Source organism: Crassostrea angulata, chromosome 6 (assembly GCF_025612915.1).
Source record: "Crassostrea angulata isolate pt1a10 chromosome 6, ASM2561291v2, whole genome shotgun sequence".
Classification (NCBI taxonomy): domain Eukaryota; kingdom Metazoa; phylum Mollusca; class Bivalvia; order Ostreida; family Ostreidae; genus Magallana; species Magallana angulata.
In genome coordinates this window covers 41,328,969-41,344,319 of record NC_069116.1, presented here as the reverse complement: position 1 = coordinate 41,344,319, position 15,351 = coordinate 41,328,969, and the positions used below count along the sequence as shown (strand labels likewise).

Here is a 15,351-nt window from a genome sequence, read left to right as displayed (position 1 = left end):
AAATAAAAAGGAATAAAATGAAAAAATAAACAGTTATAAAAATTATGTAGATATTGCATATAGTCAGACCATTAAATATTACACACCTACAAACAGGTACCGGGCTCTCTCTCTCTCTCTCTCTCTCTCTCTCTCTCTCTCTCTCTCTCTCTCTCTCTCTCTCTCTCTCTCTCTCCAAGAAGGGGGTTGCGCTGTATGTATCATAACCATTAAAATTAGTACCTTTGGCATACTTATTGTAGAGCAACACTCTCTCAAAAATTCTTTGACGTTCGTTGATACCCAAATAAAACTAAGTTGACAATGATGCAAGGTATGTGAAATTCTTGCTGCGCTCGCCAGAACGGTAGCACCGTAAAACATATTATTTATTTAAGAAATGAACTCAAAGTCTACCCAAGTTATACTCGTACAACCTGGGTTGGGGCAATTTACGCTTTATAATCCGCGAAGCGGATTATAAAAAAGCGTAAATTGCTCCAACCCAGGTTATACGAGTATAACTTGGGTAGATATTGAGTTCATTCCTTATAATTTAATTTTCTGGAATTTGCTGTACAAATTGAGTCCGTTTTACTTTTTAAAATGATATAAATCTGTTCAAAATTCAAACGTAACGTCAAGTGAATTAGTACGTTGGTGCATTGTGACGTGTCTTGTGACGTGCAAACCAGGTTATACATTAACTAAATTTTTCTATCCAATCAAATGCCGCGTTACAACCAGAATTAAATTATTGCATTTTAACGCAAGTTATCTCGTTGAGAATATCTACTGACTTTACAAGTCAATCAGTGACACTGAGTTCTATACATGTACAATCATCTCTCGATGCAGACTTTCTGAATTTATGACATCTGTGTGGTTACAGACACCATTATATAATCAGTACCTAGCTAGCTTTCGAAAAGCAAATTGTGACAGATTTTAGTAACTTTTTATCCAAGAATGGGCGTAGGCAAAATATTGGAAAAAGGCACTGTACCAGTATACCCTTTTTGAAAATCATAATTTTTTAAAATTCAGAATTGCATATTTTTTCAACTATTTACCTGCTGACAACAAAGATGAAAGGGACCAAATAAAATGGGAGCGAATATTTCCCTGTATTCAATAAATTATTTAAAAGATTATTTTGAAAAGATGATATCTGAAATATTTGTTCGTTAATTATTTTTTGTCCCTTCTGCAGCTAAAGACAAGTTGACGCTGCAAGAGAGATTACTCTTTCCCATTAAGCCCAATATTTGAATGCAAGGAATTTGAAGGACAGGTGACACAATCACTAAAACATAGAACAACAAGTTGAATTGTGAGTGGGAAACAATTTCTGCAAAATTTTCCTTACTACTCCCATCTGCTTCACAGCTATTGCTGAATTACTGAGCTGATAAGACGCGTGACCTCAATATGCATATCTGAAGCCTCTGAGATCGGAAACCTTCGGTGCGACGTAATAGCCGACACACTGCCCATTCGCTGTATCTTTCAACCATAGGGATTTCTAAATTGCACTTATCTAAAATCTGAAGTCATTAACTTTTGCTCATTGCAATTAAAAGTTTGAGAACCCAGTACATAAACAGAGTTATTCTAAGCTTAGAAACCCCTTTTCTGATTCCCCAGCAATTATGAATAGGAGTAAAAATTGTGACCTGTACTGTTAACTTTTCATTGATCTATATATATACTTCATGCTGGAAAAAATATGTCAGATGTTTGATTTTTAAAAGATAAAGATCATCAAAAAGATGGAATCATTGTTTCTAAAGAAAGGATTTTGTTTTGTCAACACATAGTAAGTGATAATGTATAGAGACTTTTCGTAACCAGGAATTTCACTGGATCTTAAACCCTAAATAAACCCTAATTAAGTTAATTGGACTTAATAAAGGTGAGGGGTTTTTTAATTTAAGAAGTATTACCAGAAATCCTGGTACCTGTAAGCAAACATGTTTGTAAATTTCTTTAGTTTTACAAAATCATGGGTCTACCTTAATCTCAATATTAATAACCGAAACATCTTTTAATTTCATTTTTAGTATGGTATTTGATCATGTTTGTTTATTGAAATTTAATTAAAAGAACTACCAATTTTCATAATCAGTAAAGACTAAAACAGTACCGTAGTTTTTTTAACATAGTATTCAGGTTTTTAAAAACATATTGATCTCAGACTCCTTGAATTTTATCCAAATGTAATTTGATCTTTCTTTTTAGTTTATGAAGATCATTTTTTGGTAGTACTTCTGAGCTGTGTAAAATTTATTCTCTATTGATCAAACCTAAAAAAAAAAAAAAAGCCCCAAAACGAGCTGTTATGCACACTGATAAATTCTTATATACTGACATTAGATTCAGATGGACAATGCATTATTTTTTTTACAGCAACACTAATTGTTACAAATAATACACAAAAAAGGATTTATATGTGATATAATAAAAATCTAACTCATCGTGCTCCCAGTTGAGTTTTAAAAAAAAAAAATATTTAGATTAATATCAACTTATTCAAATCAATGTTTTGGATCTGCAAGATTGGATTAATAAGCATATTCAAACAATATACATGTATTTCAAACTTTACTGAATACTGACAATCTGAACAAGTAGTTGCCTGTCTGGCAGACAGGATGATAATCTGCTATAAATTATTATCAATTACAGAATCTTCAGATTCATTCTAATTTAAGTACTATTTTTCAATTTCTATTACCATTATCTTATGTACACAAAAAAAACAACATGTAATCTTGTACATTCTATAATCTTACTACTTTGTTTTCAGGAGAGGGTTCATACACTAAACTTTTCAAAAGAATATGCTTTTATTAAATTCACTTTAATCTGATAGTGCTTTATTTCAAAATCATCATTTGCAACACAAATACACTGTCCCGTACGTGTAAATAAATCCTCGTCCATTGCTTTGTTTACTTTGTAGCCGATAGCTGACTATGTCATCTTTGACGAATAACGCACAGAGGTTTCTTATCTCATTAAAGATCGGCAAAACTCGGAGATCTGCTGCAGCTGGGATTTTCAGCACACTTAATTGAGCTGTGTGTTCTTATCTGATGCTAGTCAAATGGAAAAATTGTTATAAACTGATTTATATTTATCAAAGAAAATGTTTTCAGAAGAAAATGATTTTGTGTCACCTGTCCTTTAATTAATGAATTAAAGCCCCAAGTACAAAGAAATTTGCAGTCACTGTATTACCAACGCCCACAGTTTAAAATACATTTTATTTTAACCTTTAACAGAAACCAACATCAACAATTTTCACCAGAGATTCTCATTTATAATAAACTGTTGCTAAATTTTCTTTAAATGTTAACTACCTGTAGCATGGTGGAAGATCTTGCATGACTGTTGATGCAACTGACTATGATAGTATTTACTTTCATGAAATAAATAGTGGGGTGCAATGTTTAACAAATAAAAGAAAATGATTTCTAGGAAGAACAACAGAGTAAAAATTAAAATTTTTAATTTCCTGGTACCATTTCATTTTTTCTCAACATTTAAACAGCTGTGTACCCTATATCTTTTTCACATCTTCCTTTCATTTCATTTACACTCTACTTGCAAACCAAGTTTACATACAAATCATATTTTGCATTCATCCACTTCACTTTCAGCAACACAAGCCAACAAAACAGACTAGTGTGTTTCCAATAGTTTTTCATTTGTCATGACGAAGGAACAGCTTTCAAGGAGTTTTTTTAAAAGAACAAACTTGTAAAAGCAATGTAAATTATGTTCATGTATATAATGCAGTTTTTTAATTGTCAATATAGCCTTGGCTTTCCTGTGGCTTTGTGAAGTCGACCTTGTCTCGATACTTGATGTGGTAGTGGTGACCCCGCCTCAGTAGTGGGTCCTGGGGGTCAGTCTGGGAGTGGTCATCATACACTGTAGATATCAAGACCTCTCTCTCAGCTCTCTTGCATTTTCCTGTGGGTCTAACAAGCTTTTTACCTCTGTACCTGTAAACAGAAAAATAAGATTTTAACTGAAGTTCTTATCTTGTATGTCTCTAAGTAAACCTTGGTAAGAGGATTCGATAAGAAAAATTCTCTAACACAGATGAAATTAACAGATAGACAGGAAGATGAATAAAAAATCTAATTATATAAAGCACTACAACTCTAGTACATACCCAAATCCTTTCCTGTCCCTGGGATTTTGGCCATCATTTTCCAAAGCCTCTGCAATCCCTTTAATTGTTGATCCTAATCCCTGCCCCTCCTGCCAGCCTTGTTTTTCTAGGATCTTCCTTCCTACTCCTTTGGTATGAGTCTCAAATTTCCCAATTTTGTGTTCCTCCTTTGGAGGCTGAACTTTCCTCTTCCTACCAAATCCAGCGGTGAACCTGTCTGTGGCCTCTTTGCCGTCTCTTCGACGATTTTCTTGCCTCATGGTCACATGATCCCTAGCATCCTTGTCACCCACTCCCTTCTCATAATACACACTCATGTCTACATCCCAGTCATCTGTGGTCTGCTCGTCAAAATCTAAAAGAAAATCAATACATGTATCTTCATCCTTATATATATTTGTAGCTAATCTGTCTACCCGCATTGCCAACATTCACAAGATATCCAACATTAAAATACAAATAGCTTGCATCAACAATGGATCAGATAGAAAAATTATCGTAATTTTTTTTCTGTTTAAATGCCACTCTTTAAATTCATTCTTCCTTTCTATAGATTTTACTAGAGAATTGATAAATTAAAAAAAGTTAGTCTTTCTTTACAAATGTTAAAGAGTTGTTATGTTTATATACAAGCATTTGGGTTAAATACTTTTATCCCCTGATATACAGATGGCTGAAGCTCTTACCCCCCTCTTGCTCCTGCCAGTACTGAGCGTCGGTGTAGAACACTAAGCCACTCCCTCCTTTCTCCCACTTGAGTTCTATCTCCTCCTCAAACAGCCGCTCCTTGTTCCTCTCCTGGTTTGTGGGGTCGTCTGTCAGTGCCTCGTGTCTTTCCCATTCTTCACAACTGTCATCATCCTGGTGAATTTCACAGAGAAAATTTAATGTTATTCATAAAGCCTCACGGAGATTTACAGGTAATGTAAATTTTCAGACTTTTAAACATTTCTCTAAAAACAAAGGGTAGGAAGAAATTATATTTCTTTAAAATAATTGTACCAGGGAGCTTTGTTTTGTGAAATACTGAAATTTCATAATCTATCATATTACATATACATTTTATTACATGTATTAAAACTCGTTTTTTATTACTTTGAATGCAATTTCATCTACTGTTGATCTTAAAATAACACAAATGACTATGTAATTTTGATTAAAGGAATATAGAAACAAAACATATTATCATTATTCTTATAATTAAAAGAATTTTCCATTTGTTCCGAGAATTAATGCACTAACATGTTCTGAATCATTGTCTTCCTTGTGAATCATATTCTCCTCAATGTTTAGTTCCATTCTTCTCTTGGTCTCTGGATCTTTCTTGGTCAATCGTTTGCGTACTTTTTGATTTTGTAGGTCTGAGTCCTCCGTCTCCTCTTCGTAATCACCATCACTGACAAGTTTGTGTCCACTTCCAGATAACACTGTCTCTGCCATAAATTCAGAATTTTCAGGCTCTTCTATCTTACCCCCATAATTGAAAGGAACATTGCCATATCTGTTTTTCACTCTGGTCTTTGGAAACTTGAGTCCCAATTTCTTGATCACTGCTGGAGGTAGTTTACATTGCCTGATAGCCTCCATGAAAATAGATGTTGGAGTTCCTACATTTCCATTCGGCATGGCAGCTGGGGGATGCAACTCTGGTAACTTCATTAAATCAGCCTCCGAGAATGTTTCCCTGTCACTAGGGATCTGTTTCAATTCACCTCTTGTTTTATAAAATGAAGACAGATCTGAAATAAATGATTATTTTTGTTGTAAGTTATTTGTTTAAGCACCTGCTTGATGTACAGAACATTTTAATGTACTTGTATGTTACATTACAAATACTGATACTGTTGTAATGGTAATTTACTTTTTTGTCAGAACCCACAGATTAATTGTAACAGTACAACAGGTACAACACCCATGGATTCCAACGATGTATTTTCCCCTTCTACCTAAAAAAATCTCAACTACATGTATATGCTTACCATCTGAGTTTTGGATCTTCACTCTAGAAATATGGCACACTTTTGAGATAGATTCCCCATTACTGTCCAACCAATGTTTTCTATGGTACATCTTGTAAAATTCTTCATATCTGTCTTCAAACACGCTAACAACACAGCAACATGTGTTGGTAATGGAAGTTTTCTGATGATCACAGTTCTCATCCTCTCCGTTTTCCTTACGTTTGTGCAATTGCACCTCCGGGCGATGTCTGAAGTGAAAACATTTAAACCCTTTGGTCTCTATAAACTGTGAAAAGAAGTTCCTCAAATCAGATGAATGATAATCGCGGGGGATATTGTTTATAATGGCAAACGGGTTACACTTTTTGTTGCTGTTCTGAGCGTTCATGTTGTTGTTTGTCTACTTTCATATTTCAGCTTCCGGTTTTGGCTCCCATAATATACAACACGGTCACGGCTTACGTTTCCGGCTTTTTACGCAGTTTCAATGAGCATATAAATTAGTCAGTTAAAATTTGGAGCAGATACAATATTTTAAATTACTTGATGTTTATCAGAATTGATTTTTCTAAATCAAAATTTCTATTTTAAAAAATATTTTTAGAGTTTCTGGCAGTTAATTAAACCTTACTGCAGACAGACGATACTGTGAGCGACCATTAAATACCTCAATATTTGTTTACCTTGTTGCTAAGCGAATCCTAAGGTGAATGTAAAAAATTGTAAACAATCAAAATGGAGGATAACTAAATTTCAAAGTCGTTTCAAAAATGCATGGAATGCGTGTTATGTGGTGTTTTGTACTGGGATGTACACTGTTGATATCATATTCCAAGGCAGCATTACAAGCCGGTACGTTACTCCCGATGATAATGTGGTCATTGATATTATACATGTACATAACTTTCATGTAATATAATTATGCTATAAATATTTGATAAGTTTTGTTAACTTCACAAGGAAATCCTATATACTCCTAGGTTAATCAGTTAATGTTGAACCAGTTAATTGTTCTAAAAATGTGGACTGCATGTATTTTTACTGTGTTTTCCCTCAAAGAGTCATGTTCAGTGATATGCCTTAAATTATCGATAGTAATAAAATCTTAAAAGATTAAACATCTATGATTTTATTCTCTGTATACAATGTAAGGTAAAAAATTCACATTTATCATCAGTGGTATTTTTAATGATACAAATCATATCACGTTATAAAAGAAAAAAAATCACCGAATTACGAATTGCAAAAGCAAAGAATAAATCGGAAATTAATCGTAATTAATTTTAATATTATAGCCTAGTTTGACATTAATAAAACGATGCTAACTGCAAACAATGTTCTATGATGCATTACCTCTCTTTTACCTAGTTTCACAAACACGATTTTGAAAATGTTTTGAGAGGAGTATCTATATAAAGTGACCAAAACAAAAACAAATAAACAAACAGACAAACAATTTAAACCACATATACATGTAATTGAAATCCACATGTAGTCCAAAATATATGTCTTTTCCTGGCATTTTTAAAATGATTTTGATATTTTACATGTTTTCTTGGCATGTAAAATAACAGAATCGTTAAAAAGGCCAGGAAAACGTCAGATACTTCGACAAATCCACATGTTAAGTTAAACAATTCATTAAAGATATTCATTTGTTTATTAAAACACGTTTATTGATCCTCCCTTTTTCTATTGTTAAGTGTATCTTCCATCGACATGCAGTTCCGCTCTATCATCTACATTCACCACCAGCATGCGGGTACAATCTAGTACCGCTCTCACCTACAGCAACAATGTTAATTGCAACATCACGATCACAGCGCCATCTGGTCATCAAGTGCTTGCCGTACCCAGGTAACTAAAAAAATTACTTAATTCTTCTTTTCGTTTTTAATTTAATGTGTGTTTGCTTTTGTTGAAATTGTTTACTTTAGCGATCATCTTATTTAAACAAAAACGATTTCTATTTAATATCTTATAATTTTTTGGGAGGGGGGATGTTGTGGAAAATATTGCATACACTAATAATATAGCAAAATAACCGATCTTTATCGAAATCCATTTTAATGCAATGCTTTCACCATTCACCGCTCTCTGTAGGAGATTTGAATTGGAAGAACAAAGAACCGGAGCATGCGTGGACTACGTCAATTTCTACGACGGTGCCTCCACTGGATCTCCAAAGATCAACCCCCAGCCCTACTGCGATAGGTCTGGTCCCCATAACGTCAGTTCCAGCTCCACGTCAATGACCTTAGAATTCGTCACCGACGATAGCGCCCGCTACAGGGGCTTCGACATCATTTTTGCAGCCTTCACAAATGGTAAGACATTAATTATTTTCTTTTCAAAATCACGAAGATGTAGATTTTTAATGATGTAACATACAATGTAACTGAGATGTATTGGTAACACGACTATAAGGTATGAAAATTTAAGTTAATAAGTGAGTTTTGTCTGGTTTTTGTTTGTTCGTTTTTTGTTTGTTTTTTTGCAAAGGTTTATTTTGACAATTTTAGATTATTTATCCCATTGAACTCTCTACAACACCCCTCTTTGTTTTTATTTTTGAGGATTATATTTAATTATTTTTTTGATAAGTTAATAGTAATGCATCTTGGTTTTTTCTGTACGTATAGCGCCATGTGCCACTGATTACTTCAGCTGTAGTAATGGATTGTGCATTGACAAATCTCTGCGATGTGACAGTTTTAATCAATGTGGGGACGAATCAGATGAAACTGCTTGTACAGGTATATAAAATTACATATCATAGTTTTCATATTTACATTACAATCACGTCAAAGCAAAAGTAGTCTAATTTTCTTTATTTGGTGATCAACAAAACTAATATAAAGCAAAACTTCATTTTCAAAATATCCTGTTCTGTCTGCGTTTTTTGCTGGTAAATTTAATTGATTGATTGATTGATAAACTTAATTGATTGATTGATTGATTGATTATTTTGTAGCGGAAGAACTTGGGATCGTTGACGACAACTCTGCCCTCATTTACGGTCTGGCATTCGGTCTCGGTTCCCTTGTTGTGATCGGAGTCATCATTGGAGTCTTAGTCTACAGGCACTACAAATGGAAACGATTTTTGAACGAACCCATACCCAAGGAACATTACACAAGTACATTACGAAATTATCCTGTAACCAAGAAATATTACAAAAAAGGTTACCAATCTTACGCCTACACAAACGTCGCTTCCGGGCCGCCTTCGCGCATGTCTAACGATTTTGAGACGGATGAGGACCTTGACATCGGATCACGACCCACGACGCCTTCTTCTTCCGCTTCCAAGAAAAATCACTTACAAGTTCCGGGGGCAAAATCAGGGAAAATAAATATGAATGTAAATGCAGGAGCTAGCAATTGTTAAATACATTTAGATTGAGTTATAACCCTCTTCTCCTTTTCTAATATAAAAGATATAATTGTTAGTGTCACGATTATACAGTTATTTAGCATGGTTACTCGTTGGATCATCATATTTTTATTGAAATTTGAGACATATTTTCAGTCACAATCTATATATTTAAGTATGAAGATTGCGAAATGTTTATTAAATGTATTCATTCTGTATATTCGAGGTGAATGTGTGGGTATCATTAGATACTAGTAATGCATGGCTATGTTCAGTTTTTAATCTGTACGTATGCTGACTATTTAAGGTGCAAGATGATTAAATTTTCAATTAAATTTTAACATAGATAAAGCATGTACCATGTAATGATAACATTTTATCACTGTACCATGTATTTCGCTGGCGAAAACAATGATGCAATAAAATTTTATATAATGTACATGTATTTTGAGTTGCATTTTTCTTCTTTTTTTTCCAAATCACATGTACAGGAATTATGATTTTCCTTATAATTCTTATGATACAATCTAATTATTGTAAGAATATTTGTATATATAAAGGGAAAAAGTTTAAAACGCCAGGTGCTTGCGTTTCAAATGCTTTAACACCTGCCTCACTTTTTACAGGTGCATTCTGTACAAAGTACAAAACACTACACTAGCTGTGAGCGACAATATGAACTTGAACAATCCAATTTTAATGTCAAATGATTTGTTCCCGTAGGTAGATCGGTATATGTACGAATGAAGAGAAAACCCACCTGTTGTCAGAAATGTAGACGATGTGTCGATAGCCTAATATTAAACTAAATTTGTTTGCGTCATTTGGCAACGCGCACCTTAGTAAAATAGCTTGACTTTGCTATTACATGTATGTTTAATCACGATATTTAAAGAATGCATTGAAGTGAAATTTAAAATGAAAGGAAAAAACAATTAACAAAATATTTCAAAGTTTCCTAATAAAAATGTTTGATTCTCCATTTTAAGGGATGATAAAACAAAACATTTCGATTTCCGTATATTGTTTCCTAGATAATATTAATAGACAAATAACTCCTTTGAAGTTGAAATATTTGTAGGAGTGATTCTTTTTTAAAAGTTTCACTCAAGACATGCTAAAATCATATTAAATTTACTGAGATAAGTTTCTTTGATAGACCCCCCCCCCCTAAAAAAAATGATCTAATTTGTCTATGCTCTTTAATTCAAAATAAAAACAAATAATTTGTTTGAAAAGTTTGGTTGTAGTTTGAATGAATGATTGGCATTAAATACGGAAATGAATTATAAAATTCTGATGGAGGAAGAGCCATTCCTAAGTGATATAAGTACACCATAAGTACTCGCACGTTCTATGTTCCCACGGAAATACTTTCGGTAAATCAATCGACAGAGTTTAATTCACCTGTGCCGGGTCTTCAATGAATTTGTACCGAACAAAACTAACACACGTATCGAAAGTGGCTGAAACTTGTTAAATCAGATTCGAATATCGTTCGTTGACGGAGGTTAACAATTAAAACTAAATAATTTTCATTGGTTATAACTAGCTATTTGATCGGCAAGCTGAGTGGTACTTAATACTAGTAGATAAATGATAAGGAAAGAACTATAAAATTATGTGCATATGCAATACGATAAAAATTTGGATACCGCAAATATTATCCGAAATTTATGTTTTATCACATAAATTTAAAAAAAAATTATAAAATCTAATTTGTCACATAGATGGAGCCAGAAAATATGATATCTGTTAGATTAAATCCATGAAAGTCAAGAACGCTTATAGATAATCATACAAATGTCAATGACGTTTAGATGAAACTATGCAAAAGCCAGGAAGATATTTTTTTTTAAAATTCCAAATGATACATAGATAACATATAATTTTTTTTTTATATAAAAGTCAAAACAGAAACGGACGATTTTTATAACAGATACAACAAGGCATTGAATCTTTATGATAACTGTTATTATATGTAAGGTCAAGGACGATATATTAGAATTTAATACAAATGTTGGTCACTTAAATCAGCTATGTTTAGGTGACGGATACTGTACAAAGTCTCATCGATGCTCTCTAAGATGGCATCCATCACCAGTTAACATTTTTACCCAATCATTGACGAAGTTGATGTTGCCTGCAGACACGCCCATTTTTGGGTTCTCTGTGTTGGTTTCAGTACTTCCTGTTCCGGGCTCTGTTCCAGAGCCGCCCTGTTCCCCGTTTCCTTGGTCCGGTTCCGCTGTTGACGTTTGTAAAGGACAAACCGTGGCCTGTCTCAATCTTACTTTGCCCACTGCAACAGAAAATACTGCTTTAATATTGAATTGAATTTTACAATTTTAACATCGTTAACCAAAATATTGTCCAAACTTTGCAAGTCTTTGACAATTAAACAGTTTTCATACATTCTTTGACAATCTTAACATCATTAACAAAATCTGGTTTAAAATAATTACCGATGTAATATTATGTATTTTATATATAACAACTATTTGAATGAAATGAATGAAATGCAATCAGTTTAGAACGTGTGAGTGTTTTTAAATAATTCAAATACTTCAACTTAGAACCAATATATACCGACTCTAAATCAATATTGTTGGAATTGAATCAACAGCTGTATTGTTATTCACGGAAGCTTTTGTAAATTTTTTTTTTTTCAAATTGCATACCATTTCCAAACATTCTCTGGTTAGATTATACACCTGATTGTACCTTGCTTTTCCGGCACGGAAGTCCTTGGAAAGCATGGCAAAATACGTCCTGCATCCTTCCCAGACTTACCAGAGTGGGAACTTCCTCCTGGATGTTGTGAATGAATATTAAAAATGCTAATTACGATAGCTACATTTTGGGAGATTTTTATATTAAATCGATGAAAGCTAAATATTTTAATTTACCGATAAGCTGACTGTTCTCTTTTACAGAAGAGTTGTGAGATTCGATCTCCTGCACCTGAAGGGCTCTAAAGGCTGCAGGCCCCGTAGGACTCTGTTCATATTCACCTTACACAATAAACAGAATGTATATGATCAATAAATGGTCATTTTAAACAACAATTATTAACAGTTTCACCTAGATAAGTTAAAAATCTTTGGGGAATAAATGTCTTTTATCAGTATGATAAAATATGGATAAGTATTTAATGCTATCGTAATTATACTTTGTTTGAAAAAAGGAAAACTGCACAGTCATCATATCTTCACAACAAATGATCTTAGTCATTGTGATCTTATGACAAATTGTGCTTATTTCTATGCCGGTATTCTTGTGAATTGTAAGTGCACTGATTTTCACCTATACAGCAGCTGCTGCAACTGCAACATCTGACGCACATTACTGAGCACGGAATGCACGCCCCACATGCTCTCACGCAGGGATGGTTGCGCAGTCGACCGAGTCGCCATATTAGGTAGCCAGGCCTCCAGAAACACCAGAAAAAGAAGGCAAGGGCAGCCGCCAGTCCTACGACAACAATCAAGGGAGTGAAGTCAGGCTCAGGAGGGGGAGTGGTGGGGAGGGGCTCGGTAGTTGTTGTTTGAACTATCTCTGTAAAGAAAGACATGTACTCATTATTTTCAAATATGAATTCACAAATAATATTTGATGAATTTCTCGCCAAAACTAATAAAATTTACCAAAAAATCCCAATATTATGTTATTATAATTTTTATATATCTGTTTATCTGTAAAATGCCCATATAAATGGATAATTGCAAAATTATCATACTGCACATCGGTCAATTTTAGTTTAATAAAAAATCTTTATGTACATGTATTATTTCATTTTTGTACAATTTCCTTAGGCTATATACAAACGTAAAAGTCGTACATTTATTACTCTTCTCGTATAGAAATGTTTAATCATCGATGATTGATTGAAAACAAATGAATACATGTATATAAGTGCATATATATACTGAAGCAGTTTCCCGGGGGCCATCTACTCGTATCCGAGTTATCCCTGGGATAAGACTCCGATTGACAGTTTCGGGAAAACCAGAAATCACAGCGTAATGAGTCGTCCAGACACCGCTTGCTGTTATTGCACATCATGACCACCCCTTCCTTGGTATCCGCACACCCTACACAAAGATTTCAGATCACTAAAATTACTTCAACATATACAGTGGCATGGAATCTCATTAGATTTTAATGCGGCTTTTTCGTAGACTCTAATATGTGTTTGTCATTAAATTTGACTAAATTTTAAATTTAAAGTTAAATTTTTTTTTCAATAACAAGTGTCATTTTCGATAAACAGTTAAAACATTTATTACATTTGTCATGTAATAATTTTAAACTTAAGATTGAAAATTAATAAGGGACAATAACTTACCAAAGTCAAATGAGGTAATATCAAGTCGTAAAAAGATTTCAGAATACAGGAATTTAGAGGGATCATCCGGATCCGGGGATGACGGGGATCGGTAGTCCACGTAGAAAAACAAGGTCGCATACTCCCCCTCCCATTCAATGTGTGTGGGTAAAGCATTTAATCCACAGAACGTTTCTTTCTCTGCAACATTAGTTCCCTTGCCTTTGTATAAAGTAACATACGCCTTACCACACGTCTCCGGATCTTTCGCAATATTGTCGACTTCCGGTGCTTTAAATATGAAATTTCGCCAATATACAGACATGTATCGTTTTGCGCCGGAAGACGGCATTCCTCGAATTGTAACTGTGCATTTGAATTCTTTACCAATAATATTTGGTGGGGCAAATTTTCCATCCGTTGCTATAATACCGTCCTTGTCGAATTCAAGATAGGTCCCGAAGTCTGGACCTATTTCCTGTCCACAAATCTCAGTCACAAAATCTTTAAATAAATCATAATGTAAAGCTGAACTGTACTTACAACGTCACAACCGAAATAAATGAAATAACTATAGATATGATTTAAAAAAAAATGAATTATAGAATGAAATTACTTACACCGGATATTTCCACATCGAACGAATCCCAAAAGTAGTGTGTCGAAAACCACAAGCAATGCAGCGCGCAACTCGAATCTCATTTTATAATTTAAAAAAACCCAAGTTTTCATAGAATGTGAATTTAGCAGACCCTAACACTTGGAGAGTTTCTTAATTCAAACATAGAGGTCCCCAGTTTAAATCTGACTCTCATTATTTGTGCACAGGTTACATACAGTAGACACGTATACGTTTGAAAGAAGTGTTCCAAGGTTTTCGTTGCTGCCATGGAGAGGATTAGAATAAATCAACAAAAATGGGTCGATAAAATCCTTTTATTTGCGGCTTATATTGATAATACGCGATTTACAATTAATTTTTTTTTTGCAATAAGTTATTTACGAACTCCAAAAGTTTAAACCCTCGCTTTGGATAGTTTTATGTGTCACATGAAATGCCCTCTTTGCTACACACAATAAAATGCTAATGATGGATGTAACTGAGGCTGCCACCGTAGAGATAAAATATTTAGGCACAATGGCTTTAATATTTACCCTAATCCTCTACCTATTGGTTTTACATCTGAAATAGGGAATAAATGCACATGTACTTAGTCTGAAAGTCGGCGCTTTCTCTTATTGCCAAGGCACATGTATCTGCCGATTCGGGAATTTTAAGATGCATTTTTTTCTCTCAATAGCACGAACAGATGTTAGAAGTCACCATACATTGATTCAATCCAAATGATTACCAGTAAAGTAAAGTTGTGTTGCTAATATGATGCTTGAACAAAGATTTCTTCTTGGAGAAACACTAATATACTTAATGATATGATCTATTTTTTATGGTATTCCGATGGGGCCACTTCGAACTTTCGCCTTTAGGTCGAGGTGCGAGAGTGCGAAGTTGCGAGGGCGAAAGT

General features: G+C 33.9%; 3 protein-coding genes across 3 annotated transcripts; 1 reads left to right on the top strand and 2 right to left on the bottom strand.

Annotated features, from left to right (window-relative positions):
* Window positions 1-3,754: 3,754 nt before the first annotated feature.
* On the bottom strand, window positions 3,755-6,562 carry LOC128190031 (G patch domain-containing protein 3-like). Its single transcript, XM_052861900.1, has 5 exons — window positions 6,145-6,562; window positions 5,408-5,904; window positions 4,852-5,026; window positions 4,166-4,520; window positions 3,755-3,992 (listed from the first exon to the last, which is right to left on the bottom strand). The coding sequence occupies exons 1-5, from the start codon at window positions 6,512-6,514 to the stop codon at window positions 3,788-3,790; spliced, it is 1,602 nt and encodes a 533-aa protein (XP_052717860.1). The 5' UTR covers window positions 6,515-6,562; the 3' UTR covers window positions 3,755-3,787.
* Window positions 6,563-6,818: 256 nt separating this feature from the next.
* Window positions 6,819-9,940, top strand: LOC128190032 (neuropilin and tolloid-like protein 1). The gene is made up of 5 exons (XM_052861901.1): window positions 6,819-6,978; window positions 7,830-7,983; window positions 8,230-8,453; window positions 8,769-8,882; window positions 9,101-9,940. Exons 1-5 carry the CDS (start codon window positions 6,897-6,899, stop codon window positions 9,514-9,516), a joined length of 990 nt encoding a protein of 329 aa, XP_052717861.1. The 5' UTR covers window positions 6,819-6,896; the 3' UTR covers window positions 9,517-9,940.
* A 1,518-nt stretch (window positions 9,941-11,458) lies between these two features.
* LOC128189589 (uncharacterized) lies at window positions 11,459-14,669 on the bottom strand. Its single transcript, XM_052861249.1, has 7 exons — window positions 14,449-14,669; window positions 13,850-14,332; window positions 13,431-13,595; window positions 12,808-13,059; window positions 12,411-12,515; window positions 12,226-12,312; window positions 11,459-11,803 (listed from the first exon to the last, which is right to left on the bottom strand). The coding sequence occupies exons 1-7, from the start codon at window positions 14,558-14,560 to the stop codon at window positions 11,571-11,573; spliced, it is 1,437 nt and encodes a 478-aa protein (XP_052717209.1). The 5' UTR covers window positions 14,561-14,669; the 3' UTR covers window positions 11,459-11,570.
* Between the last annotated feature and the right edge of the window lie 682 nt (window positions 14,670-15,351).